At 32.8% G+C, this 21,469-nt stretch overlaps 1 protein-coding gene across 2 annotated transcripts in view; it reads left to right on the plus strand.

The window, feature by feature from the left end:
- Positions 1–21,469, plus strand: part of LOC132704572 (dachshund homolog 2) — a 349,768-nt gene that overhangs the window by 194,323 nt on the left and 133,976 nt on the right. For both annotated transcript variants that reach the window (XM_060674652.1, XM_060674653.1), the window contains exon 7: positions 3,594–3,821. In XM_060674652.1, coding sequence (XP_060530635.1) covers positions 3,594–3,821 — 228 coding nt within the window. The remainder of the gene's footprint in view (positions 1–3,593; positions 3,822–21,469) is intronic.

Here is a 21,469-nt window from a genome sequence, read left to right on the forward strand (position 1 = left end):
TAATGTTTTTCACAGACAGAGAAAGTCCATTTGGAATCCAACCATCTTTAGAGCCAGCATGCAAAATAGTTGTTTGATGGCGCGTTTGTTTTACACTTATCAGTCAACCCAACCCTTTTCCGGGGTATCATAAGTGTCGAACCAGGTTTCATCCAAGTAAATATGTTGAAATTTTCGTCAATGTGGCCGTTTCTTCTAAAGATGCTTGCTTGCTGGCACGACGTTCAATGAGTCAAATAAAGATTGTTTATAACTTCCTTAGTCTCAATAGAATAGTGTTTTCTAAATTTGGTCGGGAACATCTCCTGAGATACACTAGACTCGAAGATATTTTGCATAATTCGCACACGATTCAACACACACGAAATAGGAATGATTACTAATAAAATTAAACTAATTAGTATACCAAACCAAACAATATTAAACACAGGTAGGTATAAAATTATTTTCTATTACGGACCACTAGAATTTAAATTTCGAAACGTGAAGTAATAATGTTATTGGATTGTATGTTAATGACCGCCATTGGATAATCCCTTTCAAAAGCAATTGGTCACTTTCTTATATCTATGAACAGACCATACGTTTTATTTTGCTGTGCCCCGTCTCTTCTTCCTACAAAAACATTAAAGAAAAATGAAATTTGTCTACTGGTATAGTCGGTACGATTTGTGATGTCATAGTTGGCAATAAAATGCCAGACAAAAATATATAGATTGATCATCTTACTTCCACCTATACTTCAACAGATGTTGTTCCGCCCTAAATGTCTATCTGATCAATGCGAGACAGCCGTCACTAACGATCACGAATATATTACTTGGGAGTAAGAGAGACAAAGTCAGTAGTACTTGGCATTTATTAATTTAACTAGTATGCCCATACTTAGAGATGAACTCATGTATGTAATAATAGATCTGGGTGTTCCTTATTGATATGAGAATATTTGAGTAGGTGAATCTATATGAAAAAATTATGATATTTTGTTAAATATACTAATGTTCAAAAACCGTGTCCATGCAATAAAAATTAAAGCAATACAAAAAAAAATCAGAAAATAAAAAAATATATATGATATGTTTGTATTTACGACGAAATATTTTCAACATCGGAGCCAAAATTGGAATTGCTACTACCAGAAAATGATCGTCTACATTAATAAAAAGTGGTGGTAGCGTTATATCTACTATTCTTTTATTATATTTTCTGTATGTGTTATACAACTTTTTCAATTTTATTTGTTAACAGTCTGGAGAGCTGCCTTCCAAACAGATACTACTGCAGTATCATCATGCCTTGCCTCACTTACAATATTTTTATTAAACATATTTTGCACTGAGCCCACATCAATTCTAAGGCATTCATACAATGGTAAGAAGGCAAATCTTAAAACTTATTATTTCGTCTATAGCATACGGCAAGCTTTTTTTTTTAAATTTTGACAATTTTTAACAACTCACATTTTTGACCATTTTCTGGATAATTAATCGGCTTACTGCGCAGACAATTGATGATTTCTTCTTTCTTGCCCTTGCATTTGGTACACTTTCATTAATTCTAGAATGATATCGTGCATTATCCATAATAATTAATGACGGCCTTTCGAGTTTCGGCAAGCAGTTTTGTAGTGGAAACACTGTAAGTATAAGTATACACTAGCAGGTAAATGAGTGGGTTTTGCCATTCTCTCTTGGTTTTATGACCGACTATATCATCGCAAATCGTACCGACTATACATAATGTAATGTTGGAATAATGTGTTCATCATACAGTGTGGTCATTTTGGTGTGTAACATATGGAATTTTTTTACTAACTGCTCAATATTTACTATTGGTAATACGTACTACTCGTAATTCTAAACAACTTTTCTGAATAACACTTTGCTCAATTTTTTGAAATAAGGATATCTTACTCTTGTGCAATTTGTGTATGTGTGTCCTACCCATTATGCAAACATTTTAAGTGCACCTAATGTGACCATGGCAATTGCACCAACTTTTGGCAATATTAATATTTTACTTGTGTAGTTAGTAAAAAAATCCCATATATTCCGCACTAAAATGACCACATTGTATATCTCGGTAGAAATGAAATAAACTGATAGCACATTTATTTCCAATTTTACAAAAAAAAAAAGTAAGTACCACATCAAATTTTGCTACCTTAACGATTTGCATTCTAACAATGGACTGGCAATGGATTAACGTGCGTCTATAATTGGGATTCAATAAACGCCTCCAAAATTTTAATTACAACATGGCTTTCTTAGTTTGACGTGTTAATTATATCCCATCCTTATTAACAAGGCAGTCGTTAACTGAAAATGTATTAATCAATTTCTTGTGTCCGTACGTTATACTACGTACTCGGTATAGCGGCATAAAATACGGCCGTTTAATTTATATGTTTTTCCCATGAGAAAAAATGTTACTCGAATGTTAATATTCAGCGAAAGATCGATGGTGTCTTAACTCGCTTGTTTTATGAAATATGATAGGTTGTGTCCCAGAGGTCACAATGTAGACTGGTTAAATGGTTTAATAGAAGTTATTGCAGTGCTAGGACAAATTAAACGAACGAAAATCGAAAAAAAATGCCAAATATAGTATTATAGTATATAGTAAGTTTTGAAAGGAATATAAGCATATACTGACTATTTTTAGAAAAAAATTAGGCTTTAGGATTTTATTTTAAAATATAGAGCACTTCATTAAATCAAGAAAACTGTATTTACAATTTTTACATTACAGGAAGTTCTCGGAGATAAACTTTTACAACGTTTGTATTTTCAATTTTTTTATTTAACAAACAGTACAGACAAGCTCTACTAGTAACTGTGTGAGTGAGTTTGATATTCGAAAACGAATAAAGCGAGTTTGGAGCCATCAGAGGTTTTCTGTGGCCGGTCGTAGCAAAAGCATAGCATGCAGTACATTTATAAACTTCGTTTATTAAACACTCGCTCCGTGGTCTCGTGACTAAAGTGTAATTGTTCTATAAATAATAATAATTATTGCTTGTAATAGTCTCTGTATATATGGAGTGAAGTTATAATCACACAGTGTGTGCCTAATTCAAACTAGTTTGTTATAACAAGATGTGCGTGTAAATTGGTGGTGATGATGGTGGACACCTCGCAACCACCTCATTAATTACCACCACTTTTTGAACGATTGCCCTCAAGTAAATAGCAACAGCAAATTGACAGAGACTTATTATTCCATTACTTAATTGTCTGTCATTTCTGTCTATTATTTATTCGACAGTCGTTTGTCAAAACCGCATATTATTTTATTGTAAATTTGCTTTTATGGATTATCGGTGTTTTTTGAATTGCGTTTCATGTCACCACCACCTTGAATTTGATGGTTTTTAAGGGAATTGGGGGTGTATATCAATCATAACGAGCGATATATACGTATAAATTATAAAACATTGCTTTTCAAACCATTGGCGTCGGGGCTTTTATTTTCAGGGTACATTGTTTTTGTTTTCAAACTCAAAGTAACTAAACCAATGGTCCCCATTTATCTATATTCTTATTATTACCTAACCTAAGAATCAAATTCGAATTTGCGTAATTTTTTTTCAGATATGGACGAAGGCGATTTACCTTTACCTTCAGTGCCCTGCAGCGACCCCCAACAAACCGCCCTAAACTACTCGACGTTGGCAAACGCGGTTGCAAATGTTAACGGTCCAGTGGCGGACTCTGGCGGCATCTCGTCAACGGAAACCTTACTGAGAAATATACAGGGTCTCTTGAAAGTCGCTGCAGACAACGCTCGCCAGCAAGAGAGACAGATCAATTACGAAAAAGGTACAAATAGTAACATGGTTTACCTGCTGAGTCTGGCGCAATATTATATATATCTTGCGGCAACGCACAAATCTTGAATTTAATCCGGTAAAACAACGGGTTCGCCGCCAAAGACCGTATTGTTTATAGCAAAAAGTATTTAGTGTTTTTTAAAATTTTTGAACAAAAATATTTTTTTAAATATTTAACCCATTCGACGTCTTTATAAATTTGAATAGTAAAATGTCTTGTAATATATTCGTTTCTCCAATCATTTACTTGTATCCGATAGTAAAAATAGGTTTTTATGTAAATATGCAAATTTGTCTCGATCTCCAAGAGTAATTTAGACTCAAACTTGAAGTAGCTTTACCCGTGTATAAAGAATGATTAATCGCCTGCAAAAACCATTTTGTAAATTATAATATACGCACTTATTGAACATATCGATTTACTCTTTGTATTTTGCACAGGCAACCTTTGCGAATGTGTATATAAATTTGAACGATTTTATACACACCGTGTCAAGTAAAATAGAATGGAATGGCTATCTGGGAGACTGAGTAGATACAGAATATAGTAAAAATTAAAGTTGTCGCTGAAGCAGTCACACCGGGTCGCATGAATTTCCTAAATGAGTACCACGTACAACAGAAAAAGCAAAAAATAAAAGCACAAAATTTGTTAGAATGTACAGTTGCCGAGATACTAGTTGCATTCAATTTGACGGTGACACTGGATCGTACTAGCTGAAAATTTCATTAACTATTAACACAGTCCGTACTGAAATCGATTGAACTACGGAGTAAACCTCGTATACGAAATTTACGGGGACGCATCCAAATATTTCTCTGTGTTAGTAAGATTTTCAGCAGATTTTCGATAATGTGTACAGATAAGGGCACACCATAAGAATTATGGAACTGACCCATGTGACAGTGATGGATTTTTTATCTGTCAGCTGGCTTTTTAGTACATATAAATATAAATGTGCCATTATTGTTAGAGTAGATCGTTTAATTTAATTTGAAAAAAATAGATAATTTATTATAATTTGGTTTAAAATATTTATAACATAGTGAATACGAGAACGAAAATTTTGATATATTCGCTATACCCAATGCCCATTTTAAATAAAAAATGACCCGGGATGGATATACCAAAATTTTCCTTTTACACTAAAAGATCGGTAAATATGTTACTGTCATTTCATTAGACTAAGCTATACTTATGTGTGATGTAAACTGTTAATATTTCAAAATTAAAATAAACAAAATTATTGAAATTATTTCGTCGTTTTGATTTCCTTAAAGCCCTATACAATTGCGAAAAATGAGTCATAGGTAGGTGGCACTTTTATTTATTTACGGTTTGTATTTTGTGTTTGAATGAATTTTGTTGTGTAGACGACTAACAGATATTAAAATCCAAAACTGTTACAGTTTCAGTTGCCAAAAATTGAGTTATTGCAATACACATCAAATAATCTGTTGGGCGTGAAAATCTGCATGCGAACCATTTTTAAATAGTGAACAAATTGATAATAACGTGGATAAACTTCGTTGTGTACGAGATCCAGGATAAACATATATGAGTTTGTATGTGGATAGCAATAACTCATTTTGTGGATTGTGGTGCATGCATTAATCTTTTCCACATTTGACTTTCTTCTTCTTGTTTCTTTTGTATCAGCAGTTTGAAACTGCTCAATAACCAATTTGAGCAAATGTTTCCTAATTCTGAACTGTTTGACGTTTTGAGCCATCCAAATTTTTCGGCTGAATGGCACAAAAATTGTCTAGTGTAGTCTAGTAGAAGAATAAATATATTAATAACTATTAACAGAAAGCCTAAAAAGACCACTTGATATATCCCTACCAAATAATAAGAATCAATCAATCAATCAAGAACAATGGTTATATTAGCTACAACACGCATTTTCCGAAAGTTCATGGGAGGGCACGTCACCCAGAGCCCGACAGTCGCGTATCACTGTAGTTTAACCCCTTTGATATCTGAGATGTCTGGGATGAGTAAATAATGTTCCCTTTAACAGTAGTTGGAAAGCCTTTTGGAGAATAAGTAATGATAATAAAATTTTTTAGACCCCGTGTGAAATTGAAGTCAAAATCAAATATTTTAGGTCGCTTGGGCAGCAAGACAACTGCTCTTTCACGGTTAAGATGTCTTTATTTTTAATGGAGCCAGTACGACCTGGATCCATCGGTTTCTCATCAACAAGTTGAAACAATTACTTGAAGATAGCCATAACGTTTTGATGGGTTGACAAAATTACTTCTTTCAACTCCCATTACTTTTATTTTAATATACTTTATCCTGTGGGGTAGTACGCTATGTACCTACAACTATCGTTAAGAGAATAACGATTAAACGCTGATTTACAATGGAATAGTAATAAGTGGAGATATGCCGAGTTGGTGCTTAGTTGTAAACTGACCTTCCAAATAGACGGTGACACGTGGAAGTAAAATAATAATGATAGCAATGACTAGATCAAGGCTAGCCAAAGGTACAGTTGCAGAATGATACCAAAGAAAAATGTTTAAGCGAGAAATGAGAGGCAGTGAACAAAGAATGAAAATTTTAAGTTACCATTTAATATTTTAACATATATACCTGTCAAAGTGTAAATCGGCTGTGAAATATGTAAGCGAAGCGTAGCTGCTCGTTAAATTGTTTGATATATTACTGACCTATACTAACTTATTTAACCAACCCAACTTTACCTGTTATTTTGGTTTTGTTGTTTGTCTCTGTTCTACATTGTTGTGCTACATCCGGAGAGGGCTTCCATCTGATTGAAATAATCGTTCCCGCCAAGAGGATTGAAATAATCTGGTTTGAACATAAAAACTATTCTAACTAAAAAAGGATCTTCGTTCAACCATATGATTTATCATAATATTTCCACCAATTTCATTATAGTTTAGAGGCAACCGCGCCAGTCTAGATACGCAGACTTGGCATATTAAAATAGTCGTAATTGTAGCCCACGGCTAAATACGATACGATCTGTCGAATTTGATTCCGATGCGTTGTTGCCCTTTATTATGTTTAATAGGTTTTCTTATAAAAAATGCTCCATATGGGCATTATGTAGATTGATCTCCTCAATTTGAGCGGCTTAAACCTTAACCTAATAAAAAACATTGGAAGGCCACTTCTTCCGCACCTTATGCCTTATTTTATTTTTATTATTTTAAGAAATGAAATGTTACATGTGGAGCGATCTAGTTGAAGAATAGAACACATACCCTTTACAAAAGTCATATATTTGTATTTTATACTTTTTTAAAAATTACTTAAAATTACATATAAACATATGATGGTCTCCGGAACAAGCCAGTGCTATATAGAGTGTTAGTGTGCCATTTCTTAAGGATTTTTTAAATAAAAGGTTATATTAAAGTTAAATTTTGATTTAAAATGCTTCGTTTTCGACATTCAGGGTGAACGAAAATTGGTACCTAAGCCTTTTGATGACATGAGGAGCTACCACATATGTATTATACTTATAATTTCTAAATAATTTTCACTTGAAAAAAAGGATCTTCTCTCATCCAGAAGTCGCTAGACTCCACCGTTTTCTGAATGTTTTGGTCTAAAATAGTTGTTTGTGATGTCATCTAAAATCTACCACGGTATTATTTAAGAAATTTTGTACAAATAATAAAAATAAAACCACGGAGCACGGGGTCTAAAGCATCTTTTTATCTCAAAAATAATCGAGAAATTATTCTCTCAAATATCGGACACCTATTAAATAACACCGTGTATAATGGGAGAGTTTGTAACTTTACTTTTAAGATTACAGATAAAAACCATCATTTGCAGCCCCCTCCCTGGATCTAGTAGTTATACTATTCAAAGGATTCCACTATGTGATTAAGATATCGAAGTAAAGCTAATCATAATAGAAGCAGAACGGCCTCTCTTTAGAAGTAGATTAGGTATATCGAAAATGTATTTACAACAGTGCCAGCCATGTAGGTCTACTAGTTTAACCATACCCTATAGTTAACATCAAAAAATTCTTTATTAAAACAAAAACCAAATAAAACATAATTTTGCAATTTTATCTACTTTTATCCCTTTCTTTTTTATTTCCAATGGTTTCTCCGTATTAACTTGATGGCACTGGTGAAAAGAGCGTTTTTAATTTACAAACTCAGCAGATAAGTCTTTCTTAGTAAAGTCGCAAGAATTTGGATTAATTAAATTTTATATAATTAAATTATATTATATAATGAAATATACCTTAGCTTTAAAATATTAAATTTTACTATTCATCCTTGACAAAAAAACTAGACTAGACGACGTTAGTTGTTAAGATGCTAAGAGCAACTGGCTGATATAATTCTTTGAAATTTATATGTCTCTGCTATATAAAAATGACACGACATGTTTTTTTTTAAACTACTTAGTTTGTGTTAGAATGCAATCTGCAATTCTACTACTTAACAAATCTCAGTGATCTTTATTCAAATATGCTGCGAAAATATGTCCTTTAAGAAGATCGTATTGTTATATTCACCCACTAAGATTGCTGGAGGGCGAGAGATGAGACTTTTCTCGTTGTTCCGTCGCGCCATGAGGCAATAGAGGGCGGGGTGAATAAAAAATCAGCTTATTGCCAATATCGAGAGCCGCAATTACACCAAATTGCTCTAAAGCGGATTTTTTGGCTGTCGCTGGGGTGTTATTTTTTATTTTATTGCTAATTGTCGGCGGACTGTAATTTTTTCAGGGACCGTTGAGGCAGTAAAAAATTATGGGGCGACCCTAATGGTTAAGTGTTTCCATATTTTCGGGGGCGGTTTTGATTTATGAGTCTTTTTTTAATTCCTTGTTTTTTGAACAGGTAACGCGCTGTGTTTCACAACTTATGCAGAATGGGAAACTAAATCGACGAACGAAAAGATTTAGTTATATAAAGTAAATGTTAAACAAAACTAATTAAAACTATTCAAGAATAGTAATTCTTTTTAATATAAGCGACCAATTTAAGAATTTTGGTAATGTGTTTTTTGATAAATATTTATTACCTAGCCTTAAAAAGAATTAACACGAACCCTGAAATCTGTGACAGATTACTGAAGTTTCAAAAACTGACAAAAATCCAAAGAGAAAAATTCATTAGATTCTTATCTTCTTCACCGTGCCCCATACAACATCAGCCAAAACAATTAACGAAACAGTTCACAGTCGCTCATTTGTGCTGTTAAAATTTTATAAATTAATTTGGAGAATATTAAAAAGGGTCGCCACAGATTTTCGACCAAAAGAATGAAAAGGTACAATTCTCAATGGTTCACAATATATAATTATATATTTTTTCTATTCCTGACTGTAAAATACCTAATTACACACCGATTTAGCATGCGGGAAGCGTCACTTTACGACGTCAGATTCGTTTCCCATGGATCCGAGCCACTTTTTTTTTTTACCTCACGGTTTGAATTATGACGTTTGTCAATTCTGACGGTCATGTCAGTGAATGTATTGTGGTTTTGCAAAAATGTATAAAAACACTAATACACAGAAAAATGTTATGCAATGTATCAGACAATTTAAATACTACGTTCTATAAGCTATAATTAAAATCTAGTGGACTAGTCGGTAAGTAAAGTGACAAGTGGCATGAACTTTAGTAGTTTTTACAGTTTTTATATTAATATCTTGCCAAGACCAAGGACCTGCTTTTTCTTGTTTATACGTTCTTAAAAATTTAATCCTCTTAAAAGCTCTATACTTGGATGAGTTTTCTTCCAATTACAGTCTTTTTCTTTAAATAAACTACTTAATGTTCAATTGTAAAAGTTAAGTGAACAACATAACGTTTTAAAACTGTGTTTATTCGGTTGTTTATATGACATTTCCATAAATGCATCTCTCTCTGTCTAACGTACACAGTTAAAAAGAGACAACAATAGCATATCCGATCGGAACGATAAACGAGTAGGTTTAATGGCAACTTATGTTGTTTGAATGGTACGAAATTTAGTAATCACATAATCTGTTATTATTTTTTACTTGTTAAATTTTCATTTGTTCGAGACGGTCGTAGAAAAAGTATAGTATAGAACACGTTTGGTAAACTCTTTATCTCACTCGAAATGCCGTTTACCGCACTTGTTGCATAATATACTATTTCCACTATATCATAAAAAAATCAAATTTTGCTTGTCAATGTGTGTGGTAATCTGGAGAAGAATGCGTTTATCCTTTTATTCTTGTTATTTTTATTAAATTATTCTAAAATTTCATTCAATATTCAAAAATATTCAGATTTTATTAGATTAGATAGATATTAGATATTAAAATAATAAAACTGGTGTATTCTCCGCCTCTATTCAAAATATCAGAGGTATACTAGAAAGTACAGCAAAGCAGTATTTCTTGCAACACGGCAAAACAAATATCCTAGAAGTCTCCTTATTGATCTGACCTTGTCTTAAGCGATTATCAAATCTTCCGTCAATTTAAAGAACCATTGAACGTTGTAAAGGTTGTTTTCATCGACAGTTCTCACCAACCCGCCCCTAAAGTTCGAAGAATTGTAGGAAATAACAAAATTTTAAGGACGGGCTGAAGGACATCGAACTTTGTGTTTGGTGCACTGCGGCACCGTCCGTATTTTAATGGAGCTTTTTATATACTTATATTTGTATTTTTATTTGTTGAATACTGGTCCTTGAACTTTCATTCTATTCGAGACGTCCCTAAACAGAATCAACATCTTAAAAATTAAATAATTCCAGAATAATTGTACTCGAAAATCATGAGCTATAAAAACATCAATGGAAAAATAGGTACAACCCTGTCATTCATCTAAATTAAAAAAAAAGCATGCAACAAGCTAAGAAAATGTTCCATGTTTTTTTTCTCCAGATTTCTTCGTTCGGTAACATTGGCCATATTACAATATATGTTTACAATGCTTCTATGGCTCCAAGTTCGTAGGGTTCGCTGAAATTAGAAACCGTAATAGGAGAATCGTAGAACAGTAGGAAAGTGAAATTGTCAATTTACATTGAGTTATAAACGATTCTAGAACTACTTTGTGAAACTCTAATAATTTGAGATAATCCTCGTTCTCCATATTCATTTTAGAGTACTGGCAAGAAAAAAACTTTTTCCCACACATTTTTGAGACAATTTTCACCTAGAGTGACTTAGGGGCGATTTTAACAAACGAAAGTCTTCCCTAACCTAAATTTAGGTGTCACCCAGAGTTAGGTGCCCCCGAAAAATGTTGTCGGGAACTACTGCACTTCAGTTAATTTAAATACTGCGATTTCATTCCTGATATGTGCCGCGCCAATGTCTCAAATGCAACTATCGACAAAAAAACGCCGTTTTACCCAATAAAATATTTTACGATTAAGCGAGCCGCAAAACTATCCCCCCACCCCTCGTCATATCGAAAAAAACGCAGGGATTTATAATGGGAATTTTAAAAGCCGGCAATAAATTACAATTTTAAGTATTAATATCGCGAATTTATGCGATACCGGGGACTGTTGTTGTTGCGTTTTCGACCGCTTTGGTTGGACATTAAATGAGAAATGTTAATACCGAATGCTGTTGCAGGTTGAACGCTGCCGGCCGCCCCGCTAATAACTGCAAGCTGTAAAACTTTTAATGACCTCGGGGTGGGCCTACATTGTCTTGTTTCGAACTTTGAAACGGGTACGGCGACGTTGAATTCGGCACGACTTCACCCGATAGAACTTATAAGAAAACTAATAATCCCCGATATGTCTACGATATTAAGTAATTTAGTATTTAATATGCACTCCAGAGTCTTGTACAAAGCATTTGCGAACCAAGATTAATTTTAATGGGAGTATTTATCGCTATTTTCACTTGCCCCAATTTCTTCAATGTTAACCGAAATGTGAGGTTATATTCACAAATTTTAAGAAATAGTTGGAAATATGATAGTTTAATTAGTTTGGAAGTAAACTTCTAAGAGGAAAAATTGAGTGCTATTTAGAAATAATGCGTAAATGCACATTTCGTTAAACATTTCTTTATCTTGAAAGACATTTTTTATTCCATTATCCTGAAAGATAATGTCTAAAATGTTAGGGTGAGATTGATATACAAGATACTGTTGTAAGAAAAAAAAAACAGACAAGGTCTACCTAATTGTGGAAAGTTTTCATTTATTTATACACCATGAAGATAAATCTGAATACTAATAAGAAACAGATAGATAAAGTCTGTTCATAAATATAAGAAAGTGACTAACTGATAGGAATTAAGGAAATACCCGGGCAAGCTGTAAGAATGAAATATGGCCGAACAGGTCCGTACTTTGCTTAGAATTTAATTATTTGGGGTTTTGTTAAGAAATATACTAAACAATACTTATTTATTTATGTATGTATTTATGTTTAAATCTAAAATAAAATTACAAATTATTTTTATTGTCCACTTAAATTACTTAAAATTATTCACATAATATATTAGTATCACTATCGCTATCATCGCCTGTTCTAATTATTATTTGTTCTATATTATTTCCAATATGGATATACGATTGTTCTGCTTTTTCTATATGTTTAACAGAATTTGCCCAACTTTGTGGAGGGATGTTAAAAACTTCGGTTTCTATGAGTTTGAGGACATTGGAGTTAACACGGGGAAAAACATTATTACGACGAATGGCAGAGTTCAGTTGGTGCCAAACATGTTCAATGGGATTAAATATACAGTGATAAAGTGGAAGCCTTAAAACTGTATGCCCTAGATTTTTTGCATAATTATCACAAACGTATTCCTTTTGTGGGTTCAAGCTTTGTAGAACCTCAATTAATTGCTTTTTGGTATAATCTTGTTGAAAATAAATGTCGTTATTATACATGTAGTTTTGGATTGTTGCTTTTGTGTCACATGAGGAAGGGGTTTTAGTCAACTGTCTACTGTGATAACTTGCATTCTCCATTACAATAGGAGGAATATTTGGAACTAGTTTGTTTTTAAAACAACTTTCAAATAAATCAGCGGTGGTGTCTTCATGGTAATCGAGAGAAGAATCTTCAGTATTTTTCGCAGACCGAGAAAGTCCATTTGGAATCCAACCATCTATGGAGCCAGCATGCAAAATAGTTATAGTTTTACCTCTTTTTGATGGCGAGTTTGTTTTACACTTATCAGTTGAGTCCGGGGTATCATAAGTGTCGGACCAGGTTTCATCCTTTCATACTTTGTTGTTCTCTGTAAATTCTATTTTTTTCTAGATATTCCAGCCGACATTTCCGAGTTCTAAAAGATTCCATTAAATCCTCGTATAACTGGTAAATTTTACGCCGCATTATATCTTGATCACTTTCATCTACACTCGAGAAAATGTCAGCATCGCTTCTTTTTTTCCTCGCTGAAATGGGATTATTCACAATTTTCCATACAATTGATATTGCAATTTTCGTCAATGTGGCCGTTTCTTCTAAAGATGCTTCCTTGCTGGCACCACGTTCAATGAAAGTCAAATAAACATTGTTTATAACTTCCTTAGTCTCAATAGAATAGTGTTTTCTACATTTGGGGGGGAGCATCTCCTGAGATACACTAGACTCGCACATATTTTGCATAATTCGCACACGATTCAATACACGTTTTATTACACACGAAATAAGAATGATTACTAATAAACTTAAACTAAGTAGTATACCAAACCAAAGAATATTAAACACAGGTAGGTATAAAATTATTTTCTATTACGGACCACAATTTTACCTTTTTAAATTCCGAAACATTAAGTAATAATTTTGTTGCATTGTATGTTAATGACCACGCTTGGATAATCCCATTCAAAAGCAATTGGTCACTTTCTTATATCTATGAACAGACCATACCCCTAACATTCTAGACCAAATAAAAGTTTCAACCATGGTCACACGAAGTTTGCTGTTTCTGAAACAAACCTTTTTACTTCTAAAAACAGATCCTATGTGGAATTGGATTAGAACATAGTAAGCATAAGAAAGCACCTATGCTGCATAAAAAGACTCACTCCTGCGGTACGTCCAACATGCTCCTGAAAGAGCAAACAGCAAGTACTTAAGAGTACTTGAATAAGTTACTTGGCGTCCTGTAACACCGCCTTCATTCGTATGCTCTACATCCATTAATAAAATAGCACGCCAAATTCCAAGAAGAAAACCAAAAGATTTATTACTATAAAATTTGATAAGTGTATCATTAAAGATCAAAGAGAAAAAATAAAGTTAACCAATAATTTTCCTAAAAAGCACAAATAATAATTTTTGACCAAATAATTGGTGTCTAATTACAAATTTTAAAGTACGCAAAACGCAGTTTTGGTGTTTAGAAAGATGTATCTTTACTATTATTATATCATTTTTCTTATATAAAAAACTAATTTGTGACCTATGTCTTATTTTCACGTAAGAACAATTCAGTCGAATTCATTATTCACCTTACACGAAATAAGTATATTACTTTCGGTATAAAAATTTAATCCTCGTAAAAGCAGTTAAAAATCTCAAACTGATCTTCCGAAACGTAGATGAAAAATTTTCAAAGAAACTTCCAGAGGCTACTGTAATACAATTTACAAAACTTCTGGATTCCTCCTGCGTCGGTTTGTGCTGAGTCGAACTTGCTAACGTCTCACCAATCGTCCTGTTGGCTTCTTCAGAGCTTGACCGAAACTGCCTCGCTTATATATTGTTTGAGTGGGGTGGAGCTAAATGAGGGGTATAAGCATCGGCTTTGATGACTGATTCCCATATTGGTGACAGTCGCGGTTAAGATTGTTAGGTTGCTTATAGATTTCTATAGACGCTCGAATTTTTGCTGGTAGAAGAATAACTCCAACCCCTCAAACAATATATAAGCAGGTGCAGAATAAAATGCGAGTCAGTTTCAGTTAACCTCTGAAGAAGCCAACAGGATGATTGGCGAAACGTTAGCAAGATGGACTAAGCAAAAACCGACGCAGGAGGAATCCAGAAGTTTTGTAAATAGTAGATGAACTTGTTTTGATCGAACCACAACAAGCGGATGCTAACTACACTGAACTGCTGAATGAGCAAAACTATGCTCCCGGAGAAAATGGTACGACAATTCCATACACACTGAGCTAAAAAATGTTTTATTAAGAAAACACTGGATGTCAAAGACTGGAAACGAAACTAATTTTTCTGATAGTTGAGCTAGTAACGTAACCGCAGAAAGCTTATATTTATTTCATGCTAGTCAAGTAGCACAATAGCAGTTCCGTGATCACCTCAGGACTGTCGTTACAAAAATTAATGTATTTGATCTAGTACCGTCTATTTACATCTCATTGAGTAGATTGACAGAATCACAGGTATCTAGATCACTTTATCAAAGGATCTTTAAATCTCAAATTGGTTGACAATGAATATTAGTACAGTATTAGGGTATCGTAATGAGAGGATTGTACTTTAATTAAGTCCGAAACTGGTCCAAACTGAAAAAGTTGATGATCGCTTTTGGGGACCTGCGTGTCGCCGTCGTCTGTATACTTTCTTAGGCTTCTTTCTACGTGCATCCCAAGTCTAGACAGAAAACAAAATTGGTGACTTTAGTTTAAAGGCGACAAGAATAAATAGTTTCCCGACCGCCGAAGAATCGCCGATATATGTATAAATAATTGCAAACGAAATCGAGATAATGAAGATGTACAAAACAATGCTCCACTTAACAGTACGAAATCGTGTGATACCGAAACGAGATAAAGATGTGCTACTGTTAATATTCGAGTAAAGTTATTTCGAGTTGCGGGGATTCGTATCGGGCCTGTCTTACGGTCTCATTAGCGGATGTCACATTTACATAGAATGGCTACGCCGAAACCATATGGAGGCACCTGCTGAATTTGCATAATTTAATTAAAACATTACTCCTGCTGCAGAGCGAGAAAAAAGGTATTGTATGGGTATCTCCCGATACTTTTCGCGCGACGATTTTAAACATTCCGCTTTTTCCCATCTAAAGAGTATTTAATATCGCATTTAGATATTGAACTGAGGTGACTTTTACTTGATGAAAATGCATTCATCAAAATAAATAAGAACTAAAAGTTCAGATTTTCACGAAATTATATATACATGACATGGCAATTGTTTCGACAACACCGTGTCTTTATCAAATGTAATATTTACAAACTACCTGCTACTATATATACCGAAACATACCCATAAAAATCTAATAACCATAAAAATCGTTAAGCAATACATTTAAATGTCTTATTTTGTTAATCTCCATGGTTTCCAATAAATTTAATTTTCTACTTTTTGCGTTTTTCTGTGTTTAAGTGTGTAGCATAATTAGAACAATAGTCTAGATTCTAATTATGCTACATACTTAAACACAGAAAACCACATTTTTAACGACAATTTTGATATTTTACATACAGCCACAAAAAGTAAAAAATTAAATTTATTGGAAGGCATGGGGAATAACAAAATGAGACATTCTTGCTTCATTGCTTAACTATCGATTAGATTTAAATACCTTCCTTTATTGAACTTAAATTCTCACAACATTAATTAAAGTTTTATGATTATTTTTCGGTATATATAGTAGCAGGTAGTTTGTAAATATTACATTTGATAAAGATGCGGTGTTGTTCAAACAATTGTCATGTAAAAATATATAATTTCGTGAAAATCTGAACTTTTAAGTTCTTATTTATTTTCGTATATAGACGGTTAAGATATAATGGCTCTCTTTTGAATTAACTGATGAAATTAATTCCACAGGAATGCTGTTAAAACCCACTTCTCACTCTAATTTGGTGTAATTGATTTGACCATTGTGGCAGTCCACAGTTAGTCAATTATCATCCATCCTCAGACTCCCCTTTTTGTTGCAGCTACGCTCAATTTATCGATATCTCTACCAGAAGCAATAATTCATATGGATTTTAGACAGCTTATTTATCCTGAAATATTCGTTTTCCAAAAATTGCATATATATATATATATATATATATATATATATATATATATATATATATATATATATATATATATATATATATATATATATATATATATATATATATATATATATATATATATATATATATATATATATATATATATATATATATATATATATATATATATATATATATATATATATATATATATATATATATATATATATATATATATATATATATATATATATATATATATATATATATATATATATATATATATATATATATATATATACATATATATACATATATATATATATATATATATATATACATATATATACATATATATATATATATATATATATATATATATATATATATATATATATATATATATCAGAAACTCCGCATCATAATCGATGGTTTTAACTAAAAAAATGGGCTCTCCATCTTTTTTTTTTAATTTTTGTATTCAGAAACTTAAAAATTAACTAAAAATACTTCTTGAGTGTTTTTGAATCTTCAGTTTGTCTGGAATTTAGTGGTAGTGTGAAGGTTATTTTATTATTGAAACATTTTTATATTTAAATTTTTAATTTAATAATCTAAAGCCATTTTTATTCATGCATCATTCTACAAAATGTTGTTAGCTCCTTTGGTTTAAATAAAAGTAGACAGATACAAAATTGTTATGAAGTTAAAATTTATGGATTGTTAAGAATGTTACTTTGAGTCTAAAATTAGAAAATTCAAAAGTTCATGATTTTTTTTTGAATGATTAAGGTTCGATTACACCATTCTAAAATAACTCACTATACTTGACATGTAGCTGTGTTTATGTAGAGAAACACATCCAAAATGTCATGAGATACAGGCTGTCTGCTATCTGATCCGTTTTATTGTCTGTACGGGCATTATGATTAGACATACAAATGTGCAAATGCTTTTATTCAAACTATTGTTTAGGCACTCAGCGTGTACCAAATGCGAATTGATTTTGTCCCTAGTAATATATATAGCTATTGGGCAATGAAATTTAGATATGACTGTCAAACTTGTCTATTGAAATAACGACTGTTAATTACTGTGTGCATAATGTGTAAGTATACATAACATGCAAAAGTTTTTTTTTTGAGTATAGCACAACTGAAGCAGCATTATTAACAATGTATATAAACTCTAATTTTAGGTTTTAATGTTTCTGCTTGATATATACGTTGAGTATGAAATATTTTAGGAGGACTTATAACGGATAATGTTGTGGTGAAATCCCCATGAAGTTATTGATCACAAATAATGTTTTTCCAAATAAACTTTCCTTGCTCTATTTTAATTCTGTATTAAACTTTATTGGGTCAGAAATTACGAGGATGGGGTGAAAAGTATCCGGGCTGAACAAGAAAAACGATGTTTTAATTTTTTTTTTGCTTTATCTTTCGACCTAATCTCCATCTACAATGATACATTGTTCAGAACGGTGTTCTAATTTGGTTATACTAGCCATATTTTGAGATTAGGGGGCAAAATCTGGAGAGTAGGGTGGTCGTGGCATCAATTCAAATGAGGTCGTTTAATTTGCACCTCGTGCTTCAAACGTTGCAATAACTCTATTGTAGTATTGACCAGTGATAGTCTTACCCTTTTCAAGGTAATCAATGTATATAATTCCTCACGCATCCCAAAAAACAGGAGCTATAACCTTGTTTGCAGATAAAATTGTTTAGCCTTCTTTGGAGTTGGTTCCCCTTTTGCAACCCACTGTTTTGACTGTTCCTTATTTTCAGGAGTGAAGTGATGGACCCAAGTCTTATCAACAGTTATAAATGGACGCAAAAATTCGTTTGGATTATACCTATAAAGCGGTAGAAATATTTTTTCGAATCAGTGTTTGGTCGAGCGTTAGCAAACTCACACACAGCTTTTCCATTCCCAAATGGTTGTGCAAAATATTTCGCACATGTGCAGCTGATGTCTGATGCACTTTCAACCTGCGGTCTTCCAGCACTCTTTGATTTATTATCTCATTCATTTATTAAGTTGTGACCTCAACGGACCGTCCTGAGCGAGGCTCGTCGGAGCTGCTTACACTACACATTTTAAATTCAAAAACCCACTGCTTAATAGTTGAATATAGTGGGGACTAGACTCCTAGGGTTGAATGCGTCTCTTATTTAAATTGTTTTGGTGTAAAACCTCAAACGCAAAATAACGTAGCGTTCTGTAGCTCGCCGCTCCAATAGACCTGGTGGCGTTACGCGGAAAAATTTTCATTCCACCCTCGCACACCGGGTTTAACATAATATTTTAGACAAATCAACTTCTAGAGTGTTTTGTGGATTAAAATGAGATTTGGTATAGAAAAATGGGATAAAAATAAAAGGATATTTTTAATTAATTTTTCTATGGCATCCTAGTAAATGAAGTAATATCCAGTATTTTAGTTGGTAATATTTATTAATTAATTTGTATAGTTAGATTCATAAAAAAATCCCCCTCCCAGAAATCCGAAAATGTAAATATATAGTGTACTTAAGAATGAGAGCTCGGTCCATTTCCAGTGAAAAAGGAGGTGACTAAAAAGTGAAATATTCAAAAACTTTCATCTTTTCATACGATTTGTCTACAGCAGTCTTCGTTCGTTCGCTTTGAAACCCGGTATGTAGTTTATTAGAATATAATATTAATAATACAAATAAATTAAAAGTAGCTGTCCATACCAGGTTCATTTTTTTAAATAGAACGCCATTTTTTAAAATCCATTTTCAAATTCTGTGTCAATTTTCACACATAAGTTAAAGATAATCTTTTAGCAAAAGAATAAAAAACAGAAATTTAATTTTGAAATGAAAAGGTAAATAGGTAATACCAGTAAAGTTCTTATATTGTTAGAGTAGAGCCAACCTAGGAAAGGTACAGCCAGATGCAACCCGAAGCGCGAACATTTGCTTACAGCCGTAGTCACAACCTCGGGATGCACCTGCGGCCAGTGGTTATGCAAAAAAATATTTTAAGATGTTTTCAAGAGAAAAATAATAATAGCGAGATAATACAATTATTGGAAAACGACTGAACCACAATCTATAAATTGATCTCATAACAGGTATTTTTATTTCAATTTCAGTACGGTATAAATATACTTAATTTATATTTAGTATCTGCCAAAAAGATATCACAAAATCTTAATTACTTATTTTGGTTTCAAGAATATGCTCTGCCCCATTTTGCTCGAAAAGTACGTGAATATTTGAATACGGTATTTCCCGGACAGCAGAAGCTACAAGGGCCTGCAAGATCTCTCTGTTTTTTTTTTTTTTTTGCTGGGAACATTTAAAATCAAACGTGTTTAAGGAATAACCTCAAAATTTTGATTATTTAAAATTTAGAACTTAATACGAAAGAAGGCAAATTAATGAATATGTCCTGAGTAATATTTTGTAAGTGTTTTTTAACCGATTAACGTATTGTCAAAAAGTTAATAGTTGGTATTTTCAACACCTAATAAAACAATTTCTTCGACATCTCCTTTTATTTTCTCATTTATAATGACTTGTAGAATCATTTCTGAATATTATACGAGAATTATTCTTGAAATCCAATACCCGATTTTTATCTAAAGATCTAGTGAATGACTGCTGATTATTTGTATTTTCTCTTGCTGCGATGCAATGTTGCTTGCCAATCATTTTAGCTTCTGGCTACACAGCACTTCTCCGTTTCCCCGCGCATAGTGCTTTTTGTGTTCTATAACCCTCGCTTATAACGGTCTCTCTGTTTCGCCTACATACGAGCAAGTTACTTAGAGAATTGTGGTGGTGATATTGTATTGTTTACCTATGCTTATTTTCTTTGATGTAGAGAATATCTTTTTCTGCAATTTCTATTGGTCTTATCCAGTTGCTGATGGATCTTCCCAGAACTCTACAAGCTTTGATGGATATCCATTCTTCAGAATTTAAGGTGTAACGTTTTTTTCTGAACTACAAACGATTAGAGCTCTGTCCATCAGAGATCTAGCGATGCGTTTTGTGATTTGTGGTTAGACGAAAAACTGAGGTATTAGTGTGTGACGGTTTCCGGTCTACTGAAGTCAGAGTGCAGTTATCTCCTTTCTGGACTGAAACGTTTAGGAAGGGAAGCCGACCATTTTCTGCTTTCTCCTAAGTCGCAGATTGTTGAGGTTTAACAAAAAAGCCCAGTTCTTCATTGTTGCCATTCCAGATTATGAATGTATGATAATAGCTTCGGATTCGTCTTTGCATTTCTTCAACTTTTGGGAGAGAGAGCAAGGATACTATAGTATTGTAAATGATTGTATCATCAATAGTCTAGGCTTTGGCTTTGCATTTCTCCAGGATAGGTCCTCAAATCAGTTAATGTAGATGTCGGCAACTGTTGGAGAGAGCAAGGATTCGATAGTCAGTCTACAGTGTTGTGAACATAAAGTTAATTTGGTATATACCTGAAGACCGACTGGCGATACTGGACCAGTGGAAGTGTTGTGGAAGTGAATAAGAAAATGGAAGTCCAAAATATATTGTTAGATCAACATTTATCATTGTCTATAACCTACAAACAAACACTTAATAATTATACAAACTAAAGCTTCATACATAAGTCGGCTTGATTTGATATTATTAATTTTTTTGTGTGCACCGAAACAAATCTTCAGCAATCTGTGCTCCGGAGGCTGCTGTTTACT

The sequence above is a fragment of the Cylas formicarius genome, unplaced genomic scaffold (genome assembly GCF_029955315.1).
Source record: "Cylas formicarius isolate icCylForm1 unplaced genomic scaffold, icCylForm1.1 PGA_scaffold_7__23_contigs__length_41026272, whole genome shotgun sequence".
Taxonomy (NCBI): domain Eukaryota; kingdom Metazoa; phylum Arthropoda; class Insecta; order Coleoptera; family Brentidae; genus Cylas; species Cylas formicarius.